Source organism: Mchenga conophoros, linkage group LG20, assembly GCF_057382185.1.
Source record: "Mchenga conophoros isolate Kocher_MC1m ecotype Shallow Benthic linkage group LG20, M_conophoros_male_GT1.1, whole genome shotgun sequence".
In the NCBI taxonomy this organism is placed as follows: domain Eukaryota; kingdom Metazoa; phylum Chordata; class Actinopteri; order Cichliformes; family Cichlidae; genus Mchenga; species Mchenga conophoros.
This window is the reverse complement of record NC_140545.1, coordinates 2,211,021-2,229,781: the sequence shown is the minus strand read 5'-3', so window position 1 is coordinate 2,229,781 and position 18,761 is coordinate 2,211,021. Positions and strand designations below refer to the sequence as shown.

The following is an 18,761-nucleotide window of genomic DNA, read 5'->3' as shown; positions in this document are numbered from 1 at the left end:
AGTGCATTCAAGTTTGGCCAGATAATGCAAAATCTATCATATATACACAACCAGACTGGAGTAGTTGGCTACCATTTTGAGCTACTGCAGATATTTTTAGTGTTGTAAGAAGTCATATTACACTACTTTACATTTTATTTACATTTTTTAACGTTCAAAAAGTTTTACACCTTGTTTTGCTTTTCAGATGCTGAGAATCTGCACACGCTACACTCCAGAACAGGACACTATGACGTTCTCAGATGGCCTGACTCTGAACCGGACTCAGATGCACAATGCGGGCTTTGGGCCGCTTACAGACCTGGTTTTTGCCTTTGCAGGCCAACTTCTACCCCTGGAGATGGATGATACAGAAACCGGTCTCCTCAGCGCCATCTGCCTCATCTGTGGAGGTACTGCAGCATGCACCTACTCTTGATTGGTCTGTTATAAAGTGGAAAGGACTTTAACAAAATAAAAGTTAAACATAATTGATTTTTGTATGTAAGAGATTATTTAAAACTGTGCCATTTATTTTAAAAAAAAAGAGAGAATGAGAACATGTGTTTGCTGCTTTTTTCACTAGACCGCATGGATTTAGAAGAGCCCCAGAAAGTGGATAAGCTACAGGAGCCTCTGCTTGAGGCTTTGAAGATCTATGCCCGTCGTCGCCGCCCCAACAAACCCCACATGTTCCCACGCATGCTGATGAAGATCACTGACCTCAGGGGCATCAGTACGAAGGGTAAGAATGGAGAGAGTGCTTTCTAAGATTGAACTCTGTACACTTTCCCAAGGTCCTTGCCAGAAGAATACATCTTTTACAGGACACTCTACTAGTTCAGCTTCACTCTTCCTTTTATTCTTTATGATGTGTCCATGTATTTTGAGCCTTGCTTTCTATTTTCAGGTGCAGAGAGAGCTATCACTCTGAAGATGGAGATCCCAGGGCCGATGCCTCCTTTGATCAGGGAAATGCTCGAGAATCCGGAGGCCTTCGACGATCAAACAGAGAGCAATGAGAGCCCGCCGCCTCCACCACCGCCCCCACCACCACCCGCGCCTCCAGCCCTGGTTCTAAAGCAGGAGGCTGAGGATGAGGACGACAGCTGGGCCACCGAAAACGGCAGCGAGCCATCACCGGAAGAGGAGGACGAAGACGACGACGACGATGTGGGAGATGAAGATCGAGACAGGGGCTCGGACAGTGACGGGGAGCCCTGGGTGTTTTAACTTCCATAGATGGGTTGAGGAAAGGCCTTGCTCGGAGGGCGCAGTGAAAAGAGCATTTCACACACACACACACACACACACACACACACACACACACACACACACACACGCATACAAGCATATAAGTAAACATACACATATATAGCACAACCTCATTCACTCTTCCACCTCAAGAAAATGCTGGCCTTCCCTTCTCCCTCTCTCTCTCCTGACTGCACATCACTGTGTCCTCCTCCACTGAGCACAGCAGAGCCTTAAGCGTATAAACATTTCTAACTCAGGCCACACGGTCCATGACAAGTGAAATGCAGAAAAAATGAGAAGTCAAGGGAGAGATGACGGTAAACCAGATGAACTCCTGGCACGGCCAAGAGAGAAGTTAACGTGACAAAAAGAACATAACCTCTTTGAGAAAGCTAAATGTTTGTTGTTTTCTCCCCCCCTACCCCCCCCCCCCCCCTTACTATTGTTGTTTATATCTAAACAGGGGAACCTCCAAACTAGACACCAGAACTAAGCAGTTGACTTTGATTGATTACAACAAGCACATTTAGAGCAAGAGTACAGGGCAAAGCCAAATTGAGTATGCAACTCTTTTGTTGTTATTTTTAAATATTGTTTTCATTCTTTTTTTTTCCTTTTTTCAGTTTATGAATAAGTCCTTACATATCTATATACCATTATATTTTGTTTTTTATTTGTTATTCTGGTTTTATATATGAATCCTTTAGACAAGTTTTTATCTTTGAAGAGCTTTCCTGAGAAGATATTCAGAGGGAAAGAAGGGTAATCAGAACTGGCTGGGTCTTCCTTATCAGCTACATATGCTTAGCTCGGGCTTCTTGGAGCACTTTGGCTCCCTGTGGATGATAATCAACCCAGGACTTTCTTTTTTGTTGCAGTGACTTAACCAGTTTCTGTTATCAGGTAATTGGCATTATTCTTTTATGCTGTTGTTGCGGCCAGCATGTGCTGTCAGTGCAGGAAGTATCTTTGTGCCAAAGTTAGGAACAGTCATCTGTGGAGCATGAGTTTAACTACTGGCAGGGACTCCAGATACAATCCAGCGGTTCTCATGGCAGAATGCTCACTCACATGTGCACTAAAAACACACTCTAATTATCTTGGACAGTGTATCCACAAAAGCGCAGAACAAACATACACACTCCTTTCGCTCTATGCTGAGTGGTAGCAGATGTGCCAACCTGGCACAAAGTGCCGGGATCGGAGATTCAGACTTGACCGTATATATGTAGCACTTTTGTGATCATCTGTTTAAGCAAGGCACATCTCTTCCATTAAGTATAGAGCAGCTGTCTGTGAGCATATGTCCCAGTTAGCATGTCAAAACTGATGGTAACATCAACATATTAAATATGACGGATCTTAGAGCTCTCCCTGATGATATCAGTAGATTAGCACACTCATTCAACACAGATAAAAACACCCAAACATACTAGTATCATATGCATCAACACAACCATTAAAGGCATATGCAAAGCAGGAATCTTTATGGAAGACATTTTGGAATCAGACTCAGGGCTTTTCAGTAAGGACCAAACCCTAGCTGCTTCCCAGCATGCTAGAAACAGGCAATATTTATGCGTGCATTCTTGACTATGCGATTCTCAGCCCCACTTTGTGTAAATAGAAGATGACAAGTCTGAAAAACAGCATGGATACCAGTCTGACTCTCCACAGAGCGAGGAGGGACCACCATCATCGTCATCCTCATCACAATCACCGTCCCACCTGCGTTCACACTGGTATCCATGCAGGAAACTGCCCCCTCATCCCAAAAAGCCATTATATCATCTTGTCTTCTTGTGTATATTCTCACTTTTTTTGAAGAAGAAGAACAGTGGAGGATTATGTGTTCTCATGTATCATTTCTTTATTGCCAAAATGTCACAGTGGGCGATCAGCTTGGAAAGCACGGCTGATATACAGTACAGAGGTTTTTCTCTCCCTCTTTGAAGCAATACGAACATAGTTTCTGTAGCAGCGAGAGGTCCCATCCTCTAAATATGGGCAGGTCTCCTCATTGTGTGTGTGTGTGTGTGCGTGCGTGTGCACGTGAGTGTGAATGCTTTAGAAAGTTTTCAGTCATGGGTGGATGTCCTTGGCATGGTGCTGTCACACAGAAACTCTTGTGTGACCTCATCCTTTCTCTCTCTGCTACGCCGTCACGGTGATAGTGACGGTAATGCAGGCAAAACTTTGAGATTATGTTATGTGTTATGTTATTGTTTTTTTTTTTTTCAACATGGCCAAGGTGTTGTTCTTCCTCTGTTTATGTCAACTCTTGTCATACAAAGAAAAGCCATATAAACAGTGAGAGGCACAATAAACTACTTTTGAGAGATTCCTGGACTTTTCTTTATTACCATTTCTTTGTGCTAAAAATGATGTGATGTGTAAGTTCGCTTATACCAGTGTCAAACTTATGAAACACAGTAAACTGCACTTTTGAATGAACATAATCATTCATTACCGGGGTGCAGCAGTAGAGGGAGCTCTTGCACTGTGACTGTAGGGTGTGCTGCATGCAGCTGCGTTTACTGCTTGGAGGATAAGGGCAGGGTCTGTTGGGTCATGGAGAGCTGTGGGTGCAGAGGCTAATAAATCACAGCCTCCTGCTGAACAAGGACATCAGATAAAGGTCTGTTCCTAAGATTTGTTCACTCTGCAGTTAAAGGAGTGCAGGTGGCAGCATAAAAATCATCAGAGAACGACTCTTTTCCTCTGCTTTCATCTCACTGTGATCAGAAAGTTAAAGCATATCTAGCCATGAATTCTTTAATGAAAGCTGTACGAGAAGGCTGCAACAGCACAATAAATTATCTCAGTTTTTAGATGCATTACATGATATATCAATTATTATTTGGTGCCATTTAGCTTTGGCTCAAATGAAATAAGATAAAATTACATTTGGCTGTGCAAATTTGTGGTAACATGTTTTAAAAAATATGCCCAAGTATTAATCATAAAATCCATTCATAATGAAAATATCATTTAGCTCCTGCATAGCTGTTAATGTGGCTCATGTTAGAAGTCTGCTGGAGGAAATGAAAGCGATTCTTTTACAGTCAGTAAGCTGCTCAAGCCAGTGCGCTCAAATTATACTGAAACTGTGTGAAATTTGAACTTGCAGAAGTGACCCAGCACTCGCTAATGGCCTGTGAAAGGACATTCAGTCACTGAACTCAAGTCAAAAGCTTTGTCAGAGTATGCTGTGCAATCTTTAAACCAAGCAAGGAAAGGCCTTGTTAAGAAGAGTTTTTTTAAGAGGACCAAAAGTCTGCCCGCGTGTCTGTGTCAAGGTTATACTGCCTATCTTTACTGTATCACTGCTGCTGATATGATCACTCACTCTCTCAAGAGCGGGAATCCTCTTTATAAAAGGCTTCTGACAGTAAACCTTTTCTTTTTAAAACCCGGCCACGTTGATACTAATGCCACACCTTTATTTCATTAATAGAAAGAGAGAATCAGAGCAGGGTGATAAACACAGATGAGATTCTATCAATTATATGATTGCTTTAATTATCATTAAAGACAGATCAATAACACCAGACTGGAATTAAAATAAGGCCCATACATTATACACTATTTTACAAGGAACAATCAAATTGCCTCATATACTGAACCCTGGAAGGTGTTGCCATGGGAACCCATGCAAGGGTTTGGGCATGCTTGGGGGGAATTTAAAGGAGCCGGTTTAGTTTTCTATATGCTCATCCTCACACATTAGTGACGGTTGATTAAATAATGACTTGAGATGGGTAGGCTTATTCATTTGAAATTAAAGAATGGAAATGTGACACCTAGAGGTACAACTTCACAATGATTTAATAAAGTGTGAGAAAAAAATCACCCTTGTAATATTCTTACAACCAAAGGACATCAATTATTAAAAATAGTAAAGAATCCATAAAAGCAGGCCGTGAGTGTGCATACCAACGAATATCATTTGAATATTTAAACCCACACTGATATCCCGCTGCACATCTGAGCTGTAGCTACAACTCGGTCAACACACAGGAGAGATAATGGACCAGCAGCAGCTGCAGGGCTTCAGAGAGTGATCTGCAGGATAAAGCTCAGTGAACCCAAATGCTTCTGGCAGCAGTTAGTGAGGAAGGTGCTGGGCTCGGGGTGTGATAAAGGCAGAGAGTGTTGGTGCATGTGACCCAGGTTTGATGTGATAAAAAACTGTAGGGCCTTTCTGTGTGCACCTGAAGCTATATACAAGACAGAGAGGTGCATATGTCATGTGCTGGAAGCATGGAGCTGGGTGCAGGGTCATAATGTGAAATACCACATCATTTACTGTGTGCCTCCTGGATGGGTCAGAACAGACAAAAAGGACACGTTTGCCATTTGTTACATATGCGGCGAATCCACCGAGGGTTGGGGATCACAGTCAAGGAGGGAGAGAAAGAGAGAGGTGAGGAGAAGGTGAGAAACGTTTTCATGTGCAAAGACCATAAATTTAACACCTTCCCCTGTACGAGCAAGAAGGCAGACGGGCCATCTCACTGAAAGGGTAATGGAGAAAGTGATGAAGAAACGGGTAAAGGTATCTGTGACAAGAGTGAGAATGGAGGGCGTGCCAGAAGGGAGCCAGAGGAAATAAACAAGGCCAGGTAGAGGTGGGGGCGATTTGGGAATGAGGAGCAAGCACTGGGAAGGCGGGCAGGCGGGCAGGCGTCTGGGTCATAAAAACTAGGAGATGTGTTCTGGCCTCTGGGTCTTCATATCTTTTACATTTCTAATTAAAAGAGATAAAGAGTGAGGGAGTCATCAATCCCACAGTGATTTCCCAGTTAAGGTTTTAGAGGGGGCTGTAAACTAGGCAGCCCGGCATCATTGATTTTATAATTAGCTATTGTCACCCCAGACTTAAGATGGAGGGAGTGTGGTAGAGGGGCACGACGAGAGCTTAAAAGACAGAGCAGCACGACTCTGCTGGTGGAGTGAGGAGGATGAAGATGATGAGGAAGTCAGCCCTGAGGGGGGACTGCAGGAGAGTCAAAGGTGAGGAGAGAGAAAAAACCCAGAATGGGAATGTATATGAAACAGGCAATGAGCCAAAAGGGAATATAGGCTATAGAGCCGTGTGAAAAGAAATGGCATAGTTAATTACCAATGAAATGTCATGTGAGGATCAAAATATTGCTATAATCATTGGCCAGAAAAAGACACATTAGACCCAATAATGGATACATAAACGTTTTTATTATGCAGAACCCCACCCAAACCCCATTACATGACTGGTAAGAAAATACACAGTGTACATGTGGGATAACCTTCACATACAGAAGTTCAAAACAAACCGTAACCACTGGAGTTTTATTGCGGTGTGAGACAGTGTCCTGATGAGGAGCACTCGTACTGGAGATCTCAGTGGAACAACAAAAAGATAACTTCCTTGAGACATAAAGTCAGATTACAACTACAAACAAGGACTACTGAGAATACGTTTAGTGTGCCATCTTCTGGGAAAGAACACGGGGCTCCTTAAAACCTTTCAACCATCCACATATGTAGTGTAACACAAGGTAAATGAGGCGTCGGAAAGACGTTTACTTCTTTCACTCCTAATTTTATAAACTTAAACATTAGGATCAATTCCTTCCATATGTATTTTTTTACATCTACCTTTACCATACGATGTTGGCATCACTCCCTTCCATTAGCACCAATACCTTGCAACAACGTAACCTTTAAACAACCCATTAAAGTATTTGAAAGCATAAAGTAAAAATAGAAAAGAGATAAAACGTGAGTAAACACAACACACGTGGGTAATGGTTATGATAACAATGATGAAGGACACAGATGGCATATTGGTGAGTATCAATATCAACTTTTCATCTAAAAACTCTTCTCTAGTAAAAATAGGGTGCAAATACAGCAGATAAAATCAAGCATCAAGGTATCTAGTAAATTCTCTTAGCCAAGCATGGAAAATTTTGTTACACATTGCACAAACTGTGAAAACTGTACACCTGTTTCAAACTAAACCTGAATATAGTTTAATTGCAGCATAACTCAAATTAATTATAAATAGAAAATCATGAAAAATGCATATAATATTGATTAAAACGTAGGCAGCATTTCTTTTATTAGGCAGTATATTACCTCAGGGCTGGGGGAAAGTATCAACACCATGATTCTGATGTCAGGATCTATAAAGATGACTCTACTTCATTATTTTAGGCACAAATTTAGAACTGCATCACCATGATTTCTGTGCAATCTAGCTGTGATAAAGGCTGATGCTAAATATCCCGAATGAGCAGCTAGAGAATTTCAATAAACCCAGGTTCATTAATAAATAAAAAAAATTGCAGCTTTGCAGTGTAAAGCTAATAAACATTAATTTCATAATAACAATTATGTGAAGTTACTCAAGTAGAAAGTTGCATGTCGTCCCTATTTAAATAGACCTGAAGCACAATCTGTTGAATAAGCTTTCTATTTCAAAAGCTCGTCCTAAGCGTCAGCATCCCTAAATCACCTTAACTGCATCTGCATGACAACAATCACCTGCTAATGCATACAAGAAAGTTCAAATCAAATCTTAGTTCTGAGTAAATGGAGGAGAAATATGATGTCATAGACCTACATTACTGCAATATAATTTAGCATGATGCTGTATCATTACTTTATGCCGCCATGAAAAGTGCTCGAAGCTGCTGTGGAGAATTTAATGCTGGAAGAGAGTTTTGCTATGATTTCCAGCGGAGCTGGGCCTGCACAAAACATCATAATTACAGTGCCTGTCATGACTCCTGATCACAAATGCAATAAAAACGACATAACATCCATCGTAAAGCTCTCGACATAGCAATGATTCAACAGAAATCATTCTGCTACAGCCTGCAAACTCTCAAATGCCAGAGCCCACGTCTAAAAGCCTGCTGCTTCAAACTGTGCACCACTCTTATGTCAGTCATAAATATTGTGTTGACCTGCCACCGCTGGCAAAAACAGTCAGGGTAAAAACACAGCAATCTAGAAGGACAAAAAACAAGGTTTATGGCAGATACAACATAATTGCATATTAAAATTCTGTCTGTATATAGAGCATAAGCTGTATTTGTGCTTGTTATAGGAAGTAATGCGGAAACAACAAGGTCCCTCTTTCCCTTTTTGATCACTTGCTGTGGGTAGGTGTCCACTGGTTACCAGAGCGAGGTGTCAGCTGAACCACTGGAGGAAGAAACAAAGGAGAGAGAAAGGATGTGTGAGTGTGTTAAAAATGGAAAGAAACACACATTCTGGTTGAAAGAGCAGGCGAGACGAAAGGAGTGGGTGAGTGGGAGAGCGAGAGCCTTAATGATGCTGAAAATTGGCCCGTGACTGCGGTACACCCCTCAGGTAAATCATTGCTACAGCTTGCTGTCAACTCGTCTGTCCCCTTGTCCTCCCATCTCGCCCCTCCCATGCCCCGAATGTGTCTCAAACAGCCTCCCTCGCTTCACCCTGACTCAACTTCTTTTACGACCACGTATTCAAAACTTCCATCTTCGAGTCATATTCACCGTGCCACCATAAATAACTAGTTGCACATGTCTGTGTGCATTAGATACCTTTGAATTCATTGTGCACGCATCAAACCATTTCTGCGAGAAGCCAGTGAAGGAAAGTAACGGAGTACATTTACTCAGGCATACATACATTAGTTCACTCCCCAGTTTTGAGATACTTTTCTATGTTCCAGGGAGAAATATGATACTTTTTACCCCACTGCAGTTTTATAGCGGCTTTGTTCTTTAATTACTTTGCCGACTAAGACTGTACACACAAATCAAGTCATGAGCTCATAAAATATAAAGACAATGCTAGAGTTTAAAACCAGCCAGCACGACGGGGTGATATCTGGTGGCTTGTTTTGCCTCAGACAAATTTTCATTTCCATATGCAGTCAGCAACGCAAATCTTTTTTGAACCTTAAATCTTCACCTGTGCACAATTTGTTGCAATCCCTCACGTGTTTAGCAATCCTACACCCTTTATTGAGAATATCCTTCAGTGTATTTTGAGTGCCGACAAGAAGTTATTTCTGACTTTTAGAGGCTATAACACTAGCAGTTTATGAAACTGTTATATCATCTGCGACATTAAATACTTCCTTGTAATAGTAAAAGGAAGCGGTTGAAGAACAAATATGCTTGAGTAAAAACTGTCCCGTACTACACATATTAGCAAAATATAAGTACTATGTCTGCCGTAGCATGGCCCTCATCACGGATATATTATTAGATATGATATTAATAGATTGTTACTACTAATGCAATAATCTGAAAATAGCATGGTGCATGTTAATATGGAGGTATTGTTTGTGAATTAAGGTCTTTTCAGTGTTTAAAAGAAGAAGAAAAATGATCACAAATCTTTGCTTCTTTAGATATTGTACACTTTGTCTCTCTTTCACTGGTAAAAAAGACTTTTTAACAATGCAATGTATTCTATGATCTGTACTATCGTACCCCATCCTAACGCTGATCAAAATCAAAGGGATAACTTTGGCTTTTAACATTTTAACCTAATTTTCTGTAAATACATAAAGTTTATACTTTAATACTGGTTAAAAAAAAGAAAAGAAAAAGAGTATTACTCCGTTAACACTTCACAGTAATGGGTATAAAGAGTAAGTGTTACATGTATAAACATATAAGGGTACGCGTTTGTAGTGGAAAGCTGTACCTGAGAAAAGTATCCATGGGGTCAGGCAACAAAAGAGCCGTTTCCTCCCCAGAGCTGTTCCTTCTACACTCACGTGGATCGCATTCCTCCTCCTTAATACAGTAAAACACACACACACGCACAGGATGACACTTAACACATATCTATCCAGCAGCTATTACCATCCAATAACTTGCACACTAGCAGCCTAATTGGTACTAGGAGATAATGTCTATATCAAACGACCCACTGCCCATGTTTAACTGGTGTGCATGGCTATCAGCATGAAGGCATAGCTCAGTTTCAATATCACATATAATTATGGTGCACGTCTCACCGAATCAGAGCTGTGTGCCAGAGTGTCAGCGGTGGCCTGGTGTGGAAGGGAGAGCGGTGCCGGCTGGTTGATGACCACTTCCCTCCTGCTTACCTCCCTGGGGGAGAGAGGAGGGGTGGCAAGGAGCAACGAGTCAGGCTGCCCCTGCTCACATAGGCTGTAGTGTGCCAGGGGGGTCGGGGGGTGGAGGATCTGCAAAGCCTCTGGGTTCTCATCCTCCGAGTCAGATGACACACTGTCAGGACGGCCTGCCAGACAGAAACATTAGTTAAGAAATAGCGGTCACTTTTCCTCAGAGCGCTGCTCTTGTCGTCCACAACACGGGCCAATCTGAACAATATTTAGTGTGGCTCTTGAATGATAGTTAACACTTTTATTGTTCACATCTGCAGGGCATACAGTAGATTGATGTGTAGCTCAATTCACCTGTAGAGGCAACTGGGGCCGAGTTCCAATTGGCGCTTGCAACTGTTCCCATCTTCTGTTCCAGCTGACAGATGTACTCCATCAACTCCTGTGGTGAAAAATGCAGTCATCACCCTTATAACCCTCAAAATGTCAGACCTCTTCAAACCAGCACTACGTAACATTATTGCACTGTGAAAACACAACGGAAACATTTGCCATTATATAAATGTTACCACAGTACAATGAACATTTAAGTCCTTCCTTGGTTTCTCATGTGCCGCACATTGGCTGTTGTACTTAGATATGGCTGGAGTTATAATTAGGCTGGACAGTAATTTAGAAAAAGAACTGAATATTTACTTCTGCCTTCAGAGTGAAAATGTTATGGTAGTTAGCCAACAAAACTCTGCAGGCACTTTAACAACAACAGCACCGACTGCCCTGAAATCCACCGATTTATATTGCACTGTAAACAAATTATATTGCACAATAACAAGAGGACAACCACAGGGAGATGATTCCCAACAGCAGGGTCATTCACAATAAGAGTATTACTGTTGTTATATCAGTAAGGATGTGTGTTCATTATTAATACAAAGATTTTAGAAAAAATTGCAGGGGTGTGACCAGGCTTTATAGTCACACACTAAACTAGATTTACATTTAAAAACTAAACCATGAGACCTCAGCAACTGATAATGGCACAAAGTCTGTGACACCACACACGCACAGTGTTAAATAAGTACACTACCCACCCAGAGTTTATCGTTCGCTGCTTTTTAAAACTAGTTTCTGTCAGTACTGATTCAAATCATGCACCGTGGCAGACAAGGTTTCTAACCTGTTTCTCTGCAAGCAGCTGCTCCTTCTCTTTGTGGGCAACCCTCAGGCTGGCCTTCAGCTCCTGAAGCTCCCTACGGGTTTCACTCAGCTGAACCTACAAGCCAGATATCACAAAACAGCAGGGTGAGGTATATTAGACCCACTCGAAAGACACTTTGACTTTTGTGTGATGTTCTAGAAGTAAACAGCCAACATCTAAATGATGCTCATTCTGAGTTTGACCTTGTTTTTGCCAGTTCAAACAAAACTATTTGTTCACACAGATACAGAGTAGGCTATAATGTATATGAAGCAGCTTCTCTCACCCGGTTGCAATCTTTTTCTCTTCCAAGCTCAACCTCTAGCTTCACTCTCTCCATCCTTTCCTCTTGCAGCCTCTCCTCCATCGCCTGCATCTCTTGGCTGAGTTTCTCCAAACGCTCATGGTCTTTCTATGAGGGTGACACACAGACACTACTACTTACTGTATTTACTTCATATATAATTTATTTGCCTCTGCCATTCGATCTTTAGGTTATGGACTCAAATATTGACTCGATGTCATACCACCTACACATTACACCTACAGAAGCTGCTCAGCCATGAAGCTCCTGGTGCAGTTTCCATGCTGATATTAAGGGAGTTTGAAACTCTGGAGTTACTGGGTCAGAATAGCGTTGGGGCCCCTGCTCTCTGTAGCTTTACATGCTCTGCCGCTTCATGGCTGAGTTGCTGTAGTTCCTAAATGCTTCCACTTTCCAATAATACCACTTACAGTTGATTGAGGAAGAAATTTCCCAAACTGACTCATTGCAATGGTGGCATCATATTACGGTACCACGCTCAATTTAAGCTCTTCAGAATAGGTACTTCATGTAATACACATCAGGCAATAGGATTGAACACACCTGAATTCAAAGAGTCAGAGGTGTGACCCAGTACTTTTAGTAGAACCAGCCATATAGGCCCATTTTGAGAACTATAGAACATTTTGTTCTTTTTCTCATTATTATTAATATCCACTTCATATGTCGAATGTTACATATACCAAATATTACAAATACAAAACCCTGCAACAACTTTGAATCAAAACAAAGACTTGTAAAAATAAAATCAGGTCTACTGGGTGTGACATACTTAAACCATTTTTATCAAAAATATAACAAACTGTTCAGATGTATAATAGCAATATATTGCTACCCTCTCCCTTGCACCTTCATATCAACATAATGTCGCACCTGCTAATATTGATATAAATCTCCCTTTTCTCATTTCTCTTTAAGCATTTAAAAACTGATCGTTTTTTCTTCTTTTATTATGCTGCATACAATTGTTATTGATGCCATGGGAATATTTCACTTTGAAACCTCGTGGCATTTATTAGTGACATTCTACATTTTCCAGATTTCATGCTCTACAGCGATGCAGTACCTCAGCCGAGCGCTGCATGTTCTGCCTCTCCTGGGCCCAGTGGGCTCTTCCCTCCCTCAGGGCCAGACTGGAATCTGCAAGCTGAAGGGTGAGCTGAGCAGCCTGAAGGCGAGCCTGATGCAGTTCAGCTTGCCCCTGATCCCTCTGGGCAACCATAGAGCTGAGGTCACTCTTCAAGCCCTCAGCAGCTCGTTCGCTCATGTGCAGCCGCTCACGCAGGCTACGCATTTCTTTCAGAGATGCCTCATTTTCCGCCTGTGCATAAAGGACCAAGAAACCATGTTGGTTACTCATCTCATACTTCAGGTGATTTTCTGTATATTGCCAGACCCAAAAATATCTAAGAGTGGATTTGAACTGGTCATTGTTGTTTGTTTGTAATTCTTTTAAAACATAATTGCTGAGTTAAAATACAAAAAAACATGTTCCAAATAAAGTAGCAGTGATCACTTTCCCCCCAAAAATCAATTCTGATTTTATGTCCAAATACTTGTAACACATTTCACAAGAGTCGAGTTGAAAACAAACAAACAAACAAAAATCCTATTTTTACATCCTCTGAGTGAGCATCCTGGTCGAGTTTCAACCACTAAAACATTCATTAATAAGTCCTTTGGTTTGACCTCTTTCCTGTGGGCTGTGGTGAGTTTCTGGGTGAGGGTGGTGATGGTGTTTTGAAGCTGCAGGACACTGGTGTCTCTTTGGGCGAGGGAGTTCCTCAGGCCCTGGAACTCCTTTGACAGGATTTTGAGCTCGCTTTCTGTTTGTTCCAGCTTAGTCTAAGGAAAAAAGGCAAGAGATGGGAAAACTGAGATGTTGGGGGGGGGGAGGACCATGTTTTACTATGTTACACAGTATGTTTTGAACTGTGCACCTGCAGGCTTCTTCTCTCACTCTCCTCTTCTTTTCTCAGAGCTCCTGCCCTCCTGGCTCTTTCCTTAATTCTGCACATACAGATTTTGTTATAGACAATCAAAACTATTCACAGGACCCACATAAAAGTAAAAGAAGGACAAATGAGAAAACCATGTCAAACCTCTCTAACTCGGTCTCTTTTTCCACAGCTCTCTGTGCCAGGGTTTTGATGTCGTCCTCTAGCTCTCGGATTCGCGCTTTGCTTGCCTCCCTGGCATCCATTAAAGCAGTTTTCTCCTGGGCTAGTGATTCTCCTAATGCCTTTTCCTCCTAACAGACCAGAGGCGTGTTTAATTTTTGTGTTAATATAAGAACTCGGGCAATTTCTTAAATGTCTCCTGCTTACATTTTTACACTTAACACACAGGGACATTATTTAAGCAGAAATGCTTTATCTGAGAATGAGGGCACTGCTGTAGGGAAATGGAAGCAGGCACATCGGTTCTAATCAAATGACTGTGCCCACCATTTGCATAAGCTTCATACATCACCTTCTGCTTCTTCTGCAGCTCATCAAGCTTCTCTAGAGTTTGGTTCAGCTCTTTCTGAAGCCTGGCGATATCACCCTCCAGCTCTTTGCGTCTTCTGTCCCAGGCCTCTCTCGCTCGCTTGTACTCCTCATTCTCTTTCTCTCTTTGCTCTTTAACCGCCTCCTGCACCTGCAAAAGCTCAGCGCGCTCTCGCAGACATTCCTGCAGTCGATTCTAACAAGACAGAGAACAGAGGAAGCAAGCAGCATGACTGTGTGCCCGTCTTTGTGTAACTGCAGTAAACAAGAGTATTGATCCCCCCCCCCCCAGCAGATGTGTTTTATAAGCACTCGTTAATTTTGCAAAACTGAAAACACACACTCTCCCATGCAGTATCTTATCCACTCACCTGCAGCAGCTCAGCCCTGGGGACTACCAGCAGCATATCTGTGCCTGCCTCCTCTCCATGGGAGTCTTCCTCAAGAGTCACCAGATCCTCAAGTGGCTTTGGTGCACAAAAAGTGAATTTAGAGCTGCGAGAGCACACCTTCCCTTTAGCATCAATATATACGAACTCATACTCCTGGGAGCTGGGCTTGGGTAGGTAGGAAGCTAAAATAGTCATTTAAAAAAAAAGCAAAAAAAGCAAAAGGTTATATTACAATCTGCAGAGAAGAATAATTGTTTTTCAAAGTAGCCATGCTTTAATTTAGACCCTACTTCCCATTATACTTTTAGTCAGTCTAAATTACATACCTATAATTTTGGAACATCTAATCACAATTTAAATTAATGTTCTGGTAAATATGAACTATGAGTCTAATACATTTATTTGTATTATATTGCTGGTTAAGATGATGTGTTTGCCATCAAAAATCCATTTCACAGACCCTTTTTACAGCAAACATTTTGACTTGTCAAAGTAGGGAAAGTGTATGAATAATGGCTGTATTCCACTTAGGGGAGGTCCCCCTTTTGCACATTCTGTTTTATTGCCATGAAATAGGAAACTTAATGGAACTAGGAAGACATTACTTTGACTTGCTCCTCCCCTGCTGTGACAACTAAAAATACACGGGTGACAAATTCAAGTAAAAACTACTCGCTGTAAACTTAATGGCCTTTAATTCGTCATCTGTCTTACTGCAGTCTAAAATGGCCTAGCTTTGCAAACTTGGATTAAGCCCACTGCTAAACTAAAACATTTATTAAATAAAGCTATCTTCTCATTTAGTCTTAGAAACTGTCTGATAATACTTCAATTCAGTAACACCAGGTTCACATGTTGCAATACAGCTTCTGGCCACTAGTGGCAGCAGTGCGGCCATTCACGGCAGGTGAGCGACAAAACGATGACGTCTTTTATGTAACTTGTGTCCCATGGGCTGTGAGGTCTGTAAGCGTCTATTCATTCTCGTTGTATCATTTGTGAAAAACCGCAGAGTACCTGAAATAGCAGAGCGTCTCTGGTTAGCTAAGCTGGCCAAAGTCTTAAACAGGTGTTTTAAGTGACTCTCGGGCAGTTTGGTGCTTTTTTTCCACGTAAAACTTGAAGCGCTTTGCGAATTGAGCTTCTCTGCGCCATTTATATGTTTGTTGTAAACATCGTCGGCGTAACAGAAGCAGTTAAACAACTTTGTATGTTCTGCTTTTGTCCTGTAGTGTCAAAAACAGCTAGCTCCAGCCAGTGTTGCCAACTTAGCGACTTTGTCGCTATATTTAGCGAGTTTTCAGACCCCTTAGCGACTTTTTTTCTAAAGAAAGTCGCTAAAAAAGACGTGAAAGCTCGTATCGCTTTTACTCTCAACAAGCAGCGGGTGCTGTAACGCAGTCAGTTCTTCTTTTACTCTTATGCTGTTTTGTGGATCACAAGGTTTAAAACTACTTATAAACACACACACACACACACACACACACACACACACACACACACACACACAGTTTTGGGTCCAAAATTCTTCAACTTGTACATTAACGACATCTGTAAAGTGTCCAAAGTATTAAAAATGGTTCTCTTTGCTGACGATACAAACATTTTTTGCTCTGGTGATGATCTGCAGAATTTATTGGAGGATATGACTAATGAAATAAGTAAAGTGAAGTTCTGGCTTGATAAAAACAAATTATCATTAAATTTGAATAAATCTAAACTTATGTTATTTGGAAATAGTAGTTTAAATACAAATGCAAAGATTCAAATAAATGGTGTTGATATTGAAAGAGTCAGTGAAAATAAATTTCTGGGGGTAATAATAGATGAAAAACTTAACTGGAGAGCTCACGTAAGATATATTCATTCCAAAGTATCACGAAGCATTGCAGTACTAAACAAGGCAAAACAGGTATTCGACAGAACATCACTTCATATTCTCTACTGTTCACTGGTTTCACCATACTTAAGCTATTGTGCAGAGGTCTGGGGCAATAACTATAAAACCACATTACATTCACTTTTTACTCTTCAAAAGAAAGCAATTCGAATCATCCACAATGCAGGTTATAGGGAACATACAAACTCACTATTTTTGCAGTCTGAAATATTGAAAATTGACGATATAGTGAAATTCCAAACAGCACAAATTCTATTCAAAGCAAAAAATAAAGAACTGCCAGGTAATATTCAGAGTATGTTTTTTTTGAAAGAAGGAAGTTATAATTTAAGGGGTTTTTGTAACTTCAAAACAATGAAGGTACGTACTACAAGAAAAGGCTTTTGTGTTTCTGTTCAAGGAGTGAAACTATGGAACAAAGTGAATATGGAATTAAAGCAATGTCCAAACATAAAACTGTTCAAAAAGAGTTATAAAGATATGATCTTCTCGATCTATAAAGAAAAGGAAAATATTTAAATTAAGCGAATGTCTCTATTTAAAAACAAACAAACAAAAAATTCATGATGTGATATTATAGTATATAGTATATCAGAAATCTGTTCACTATTTTTATTACAAATTATATCAGTAAGGAAGCTGACTAAATATTCACTGATAATTTATGGGACAGGGGTGGGATTAAATAAGTGTATACTTCTTCCCACTCCCTTTCAACATGTAAATTAATCAGAATGTTTTTTTGTATGTAATTTGTATAGTATATTTTTTTTCTCTCATTTCTTTTCTAAATGTACTTGTATATTGTTCACATGTTGAAATAAATTACCAATCAATCAATCAAACACACACAAAGTAACTCCACCAGAGCGCCTATTTCGGGTCACTTGCCGGTCCAAGCCCGGATAAAGGAGCAGGGTTGGAATTGTGACATTAAAAAAAACAATAATTGCTAAAAGAAATTTAGTTTGTAGTTCTAAATAAACTCTAAATGCATTTAAGACTTTTTTTTTACTGACTTTATGTCTCTTCCACGATGTTATTTCTCTCTCCAACAACATAGGTTACAATTAGATTAGCATGACCAATTATGCAAATTAGGCGTTGACGTCATTTAGCGACTTCTAGCGACTTTTAGGACAGCCAATAGCGATTTTCCTTACTGAGGAGTTGGCAACACTGGCTCCAGCAAGCTAAACGCTCATTAAACAACATGTGTTTGTTTATCACATTATAAAATAGCTTTTCAGTCGCCTCGACTGTTTGTGCTATGCTGCTATGTCCTGTTGAAACCACAGAAATTAATCTAGTATCAATTCAACAAACATCCTGTTAATGATGCGGTCCATGCTTTCAGCTGTCCTGCCAAAAAATGTTTTCCTGCTATTTAAACCGCTGTAAATGACTAGCTGGCCTATAATCTGTCAAACGTATCTCTCATGAAGGATATCGAGTCATTATGTGCCAGAAAGAAAATTCCCGTCACAAAGTAGAAGCTACAATCAGTTTTTGGCAAAGTGACTTTTATATATCCTTTATGAATCGATGTAAAAACTATCGTTGACAGTAAAAACGTCTTCTCCAAAAGAGAGCTGGCCAAGAGGGCAGGAGAAATTGCAACAAATATAACATAACAGTTCTATAAAGATATTTTAAGTGGCCCAACAGGACTGGATTGATTAAAATGTAGAGCACAAAGTGGGTATGATAATGCTGAGTTAAAAGACACTTGCAGAACAGGTCATTTCTTTATTTTGTACGTAACCACTTCATAAATCTTGTTGACTACAGCCTATCTACCAATATAAGCAAAGCTATTAGTCATAAAAACACATCAGCAATCACTGTTTCGCATAAGACTGTCGCTCATAAAGTTGAAGGCTTACAAATTTTGAGAGCAAAATAACTGCTTTTCAGACCAGCTGTGCTACTTGCATAACGTTAAGACTTTCACTATCACCTGAATCTGCTTCCTTTTCATGCACCTTTAACCAAGCATACTGGAACTGATGATGATACACCTCCTGCCTCCCACACTAACCACAAAGCAGTCAGCCTTATTCTGTGACTCCTTCCAGCCTATAAAGTAAGTTGATCTAATATCATTATCTCACACAGACCATAGCTTCATGTTTGGAG

At 40.6% G+C, this 18,761-nt stretch overlaps 2 protein-coding genes and 1 long non-coding RNA gene across 3 annotated transcripts in view; 2 read left to right on the top strand and 1 right to left on the bottom strand.

The window, feature by feature from the left end:
- The window catches only part of rarga (retinoic acid receptor gamma a), a 36,017-nt gene extending 32,440 nt beyond the window's left edge, over positions 1 to 3,577 (top strand). Inside the window, 4 exon segments of the mRNA XM_085260038.1 lie at positions 188 to 392; positions 566 to 724; positions 890 to 1,201; positions 1,204 to 3,577. Of these exon segments, the coding sequence (XP_085116164.1) occupies positions 188 to 392; positions 566 to 724; positions 890 to 1,201; positions 1,204 to 1,259 (732 nt within the window). The 3' untranslated portion in view covers positions 1,260 to 3,577.
- A 2,854-nt stretch (positions 3,578 to 6,431) lies between these two features.
- Positions 6,432 to 18,761, bottom strand: part of calcoco1a (calcium binding and coiled-coil domain 1a) — a 14,631-nt gene continuing 2,301 nt past the window's right edge. Inside the window, exons 4-15 of the mRNA XM_085259599.1 lie at positions 14,702 to 14,904; positions 14,314 to 14,526; positions 13,944 to 14,092; positions 13,782 to 13,851; positions 13,531 to 13,686; positions 12,908 to 13,162; positions 11,803 to 11,928; positions 11,496 to 11,591; positions 10,673 to 10,760; positions 10,247 to 10,494; positions 9,931 to 10,022; positions 6,432 to 8,433 (exon numbers count right to left, since the gene is read on the bottom strand). Of these exons, the coding sequence (XP_085115725.1) occupies positions 8,406 to 8,433; positions 9,931 to 10,022; positions 10,247 to 10,494; positions 10,673 to 10,760; positions 11,496 to 11,591; positions 11,803 to 11,928; positions 12,908 to 13,162; positions 13,531 to 13,686; positions 13,782 to 13,851; positions 13,944 to 14,092; positions 14,314 to 14,526; positions 14,702 to 14,904 (1,724 nt within the window). The 3' untranslated portion in view covers positions 6,432 to 8,405. The remainder of the gene's footprint in view (positions 8,434 to 9,930; positions 10,023 to 10,246; positions 10,495 to 10,672; positions 10,761 to 11,495; positions 11,592 to 11,802; positions 11,929 to 12,907; positions 13,163 to 13,530; positions 13,687 to 13,781; positions 13,852 to 13,943; positions 14,093 to 14,313; positions 14,527 to 14,701; positions 14,905 to 18,761) is intronic.
- Positions 18,505 to 18,761, top strand: part of LOC146550026 (uncharacterized) — a 24,198-nt gene continuing 23,941 nt past the window's right edge. The window contains exon 1 of the long non-coding RNA XR_014890152.1: positions 18,505 to 18,708. This is a non-coding gene — a long non-coding RNA (uncharacterized LOC146550026). The remainder of the gene's footprint in view (positions 18,709 to 18,761) is intronic.